The sequence below is a fragment of the Octopus bimaculoides genome, chromosome 22 (assembly GCF_001194135.2).
Source record: "Octopus bimaculoides isolate UCB-OBI-ISO-001 chromosome 22, ASM119413v2, whole genome shotgun sequence".
In the NCBI taxonomy this organism is placed as follows: domain Eukaryota; kingdom Metazoa; phylum Mollusca; class Cephalopoda; order Octopoda; family Octopodidae; genus Octopus; species Octopus bimaculoides.
In genome coordinates, this window is record NC_069002.1 from 4,415,656 (window position 1) to 4,419,832 (window position 4,177).

Here is a 4,177-nt window from a genome sequence, read left to right on the forward strand (position 1 = left end):
ACCACTACTACTACTACTATTACTACTACTACCACCACCACTACTACTACTACTATTACTACTACTACCACCACCACCACCACCACCACATCATCATCACTACTGTAACACCACCGATACATTTCACAACCACTACTATTATAACCACCGACACCACCACTACTACAACCACAACCACATCCACCACACTGCCTTAACCATCACTGCCACCATCACGATAAACATCACTGCTATCACAATCGCATCATCATCACTACTGCAACACCAACACCGCATTTTACAACCACCAGCACTAACACTACCGCCACATCACCATCACTACACTACCACCATCATCACTGCAATGATCACTACCATTGCCATAACTATCACAGGCACCAACTGTCACACATGCCACTGTCATCACACCACCACTACTACATCACTAGCACCATACCACTGCTACTACATCACTAGTTGGCACTAAAGTATGTCACACCGACTATATGACACATTACATGATTACATGTCCTGTCATCTGGCTGACCATTGGGGCACCACTAATGACATTGCGACAAATCCTGTAATATTTATACACAAGCTCAAGGCTACAAATTTGAGAGAGTAATTAGGCAATTAAATGAATCTGGTACTGGACGAGGACCAGTGTTTTATTTGTAACAGTTCTGAAAGAATGAAAGGAGATGGGTTTTGAATTAGGAATAAAAAGAGTCAGAACAAACACCACAAGGTATTTTCTCTGATGCTCCAATGATTTTTGCCAATCGACTGGAACAACATAGATCCCAGAAGATGAAGTGTAAAGCCAGCAACTCAGTGAAATATTTCTAGTGAGAAGGATGTAAAAATGTGACTTACCGGCGATAGTGTAATCCATGTCAAACCCGAGATATTTCACTTTCTGCATGAGGAGACCCCGGTTCACAAAGATCCTGAAATAGAAACCAAATATTTCTGTAATCACATATTACTAACCCCTACTTCTAAGGGGGTAAGCCAGCAGAATCTTTAGCTTGCTGGACTAAATGCTTAGTGGCATCTCATCCAACTCTCCATCCTGTGCTCAAATTCTATAGCAGTGGCTCCCAGACATTTTCAGGCTGCCACCTCCTTGACACCCTGGCCACATTCCTAGCACCCCCACCCCAACTAACCATCACAATCATAGACCTCTTCCTGAAGCAAATTCAAAGCAACTGTATTTCACAAATAAAACTTAACCTAATGAACCCATTATTTTGTTGTTTTTACATGAATCGCTTCCCCATTATCATCCCATTTTTCTTCAAGGCCCCCTTGGAACTTTCCACGACCCGGGGGGGGGGGGGGCAATACCACCCACTTTGGAAACCACTGTTCTATATTGATACACCAGTCAAGTGCTTAGTTGATGGGTATATGGGTATTTTGAAAATACCTCATGGAGTGATGACCTTGCTCTGTATAGTTACAAGCTAGCCTCTGGCAGGACAGGCTACCCTTTGGCTGCTACTCTGCCAGGGAGACGGTGAAGTTATGGGATTGCAGCATGGTGGATTGTGAAGAGGTAACGGAAGAGCTCAGCTGAGCTCTTACATTGATGCTGAGCAGAGGAATCCAAGAAGATCAATGATCAGGATCACCAAGTTCTATCAAGAGATACATTAAGATATCAATCCCATAAAGATGAAAGATGAAGCTGACCTCAGTAGGTTTTGAACTCAGAACATATTGAGCCAGAAGAAATACCACAAGGCCTCTAACCATTCAGCCAGAGTCCTAATTCTGATACTAATAATAATAATAACAACCATGCAACAGCTATCTTTGCAATCTTAACACCAGAAGGAAGGATGTTTATTCATTGAATTTAATTTCCGTGGAGATCCAAAATGTGATGATCAACTTCTCTTGAGGGCCTTCTCTACCACCACAAACAGGAGAGAGAGAGAGAGAGGGGGAGAGAGATGAGGTTTTGTAAATGTGTGTACGTGCGTGCGTGGGTAGGCCTCACCTTGACAGAAGCATTACATATACATCAGAGAGCTGTAGGCAACTGAAAAGCTGTAAACAGGATGTTAGTTTCTAGCACTGAGATCCTTTACTACCTCTGGTGACCCCCACCACTGACTGACTCACTCACCACACCCCTAAAACTGTTTCTGCGTTACTCTCTCCTGCATTTCAATAAATAACTGCAGAGAGAGCCTCTACATCAATTGCTCAAACTGTTAGAAATAGTAACCGAATTTACCTCAAATCACACTATTGTTTTAGATAAGGTAAAACTACATAACATAATATAGCCCTAGATATATACGTATATTCCTAAAAAAAAAAAAAAAAGGAAAAAAGCAGAGGGAATGGTCATGGCTGGACTATCTTTGACATGAGTTTGATATGGGTTTCATAACTACAGCAGCAACAGTTATGAACCTTGTTGCTTTCTTTTAATTTTGGTTATTTCGGTATAGGACAGGAATGGTTGAGTGGTTAGGGTCCTTACTTGGTCACCATGTGGTTCCAGGTTCAGTCCCATTGAATAGCACCTTGGGCAAATGTCTTCTGCAATAAATCTCAGGACTGACCGACGCATTGTGAAAGAATTTGGTAGATGAAAACTGAGCAGAAGCCCACCATACACACTGTTTTAGATCCTGCTGTTTATAGTGCAAATAAGTTAATATCAATTGGCAGATATCAGCATTGATCAGCAAACAGTTTCTTTGTTCAAATTATAAACAAAGTCAGCATTTCGAAAGACATTTCTACAAAACTAGTTTTTAAACATCGAATGGCTAGGGGGGGGGGCGGTCTATACATAAAAAAATGATTGAGAACCCCTGCTTTAGATGTATGTATTGGTATGTATTGCAAGAAACAGCTCGGTTTCTTTCTCTAACATTTTACACAGTTTAACCAACACAAGTTACTGTGGAAAACAAAATAGGAATTTTGAGAGAAGTTTCTATAAAACTAGTTCTTAAACATCAAATGGCTGTGTGTGTGTGTGGGGGGGCAACAGAATAAAATAGTAATCAAAGGAGTCTATAGATAAAAAAATGGCTGAGAACTCCTGGTCTACACTAATACTCTCAGCTTGCTAGTTACAAGAGCTGTTCAATGCTAGGGTTGACTCGTTACATTCCCAAAATCAAGATATGCCTGTATATTACATGTGACAAGCCAGAATAATATTTCTTGTTTTTATGGCCCCCGCTATGTAGAATGTTCTAAAAGGCACATACATAATGCATAACACATGCGCACACACATAGACATACATGCAAACATACATATACATATATATTCAATCCACTTCTGTAGTTTAGTCTAAAATTTGAGATATATGATGATGTTCACACACACACACACACACAGCATATCATCATACAGAAAACACACCCAGGCATCAATTAGTAGAAATAACGAAGATTAATCACTGAAAGGTGAGTAAATCATGTAAATATCTTTTTACGCTAAATATCAACAAAATACATAAACAAAATAAACAACAACAAAAGTAAAACAAAAACCAGCAAAATAAAGAGGAAAACAAACCAAACAACAACAAAACAAGCAAAATGACAAAAATAAAATAAACAAAAAACAAAAACTGACAAAATAAACGAAAACAAAAATAATTGAAAAACCAACAAAATAACAAAAAAAAGAACAACAAAATGACAGAAACAAACATGAATTATTTTTGAAGAAATTAAATCTTTTAAGTATTTTCTGTTAAAGTTAATCAGTTTTTTTTTATTTGTTTTTTAAATACTAATAACTTTGGAAATGAAGTGGGTACATTTAGTATGTCAGAAAATTAGTATTTTTACATGATAGAGAGACAAGTTGTTGTTGTTGTTGTTGTTTAGCCATGGGTCAACCTTATCCAGCAGACCTATAAATCAAAAGCATTCCAGCCTTTTCTTTTTTCAGGTATAGTGTGTTGTTGTTGTTGTTGTTGTTATTATTATTATTATTATTATTATTATTATTATTATTATTATTATTATCATTATCATTATTATTATAATTATTATTATTATTATTATTATCATTATTATTATTATTATTTTATGTTTGACTTTTGTTTTGCATTTGTACAAGTTGGATCCAAGTCTCACCCAGAGACCTCAAGAGACAACAAGTTAGAAGTTCATGTAGGTGTTATGCCTAGGGTACCATATATTTG

The 4,177-nt window shown here is 37.6% G+C and overlaps 1 protein-coding gene across 3 annotated transcripts in view; it reads right to left on the reverse strand.

The window, feature by feature from the left end:
• Nucleotides 1-4,177, reverse strand: part of LOC106879215 (cytosolic purine 5'-nucleotidase) — a 129,833-nt gene that overhangs the window by 109,401 nt on the left and 16,255 nt on the right. For all 3 annotated transcript variants that reach the window (XM_052975850.1, XM_052975851.1, XM_052975852.1), the window contains exon 3: nt 859-932. In XM_052975850.1, coding sequence (XP_052831810.1) covers nt 859-932 — 74 coding nt within the window. The remainder of the gene's footprint in view (nt 1-858; nt 933-4,177) is intronic.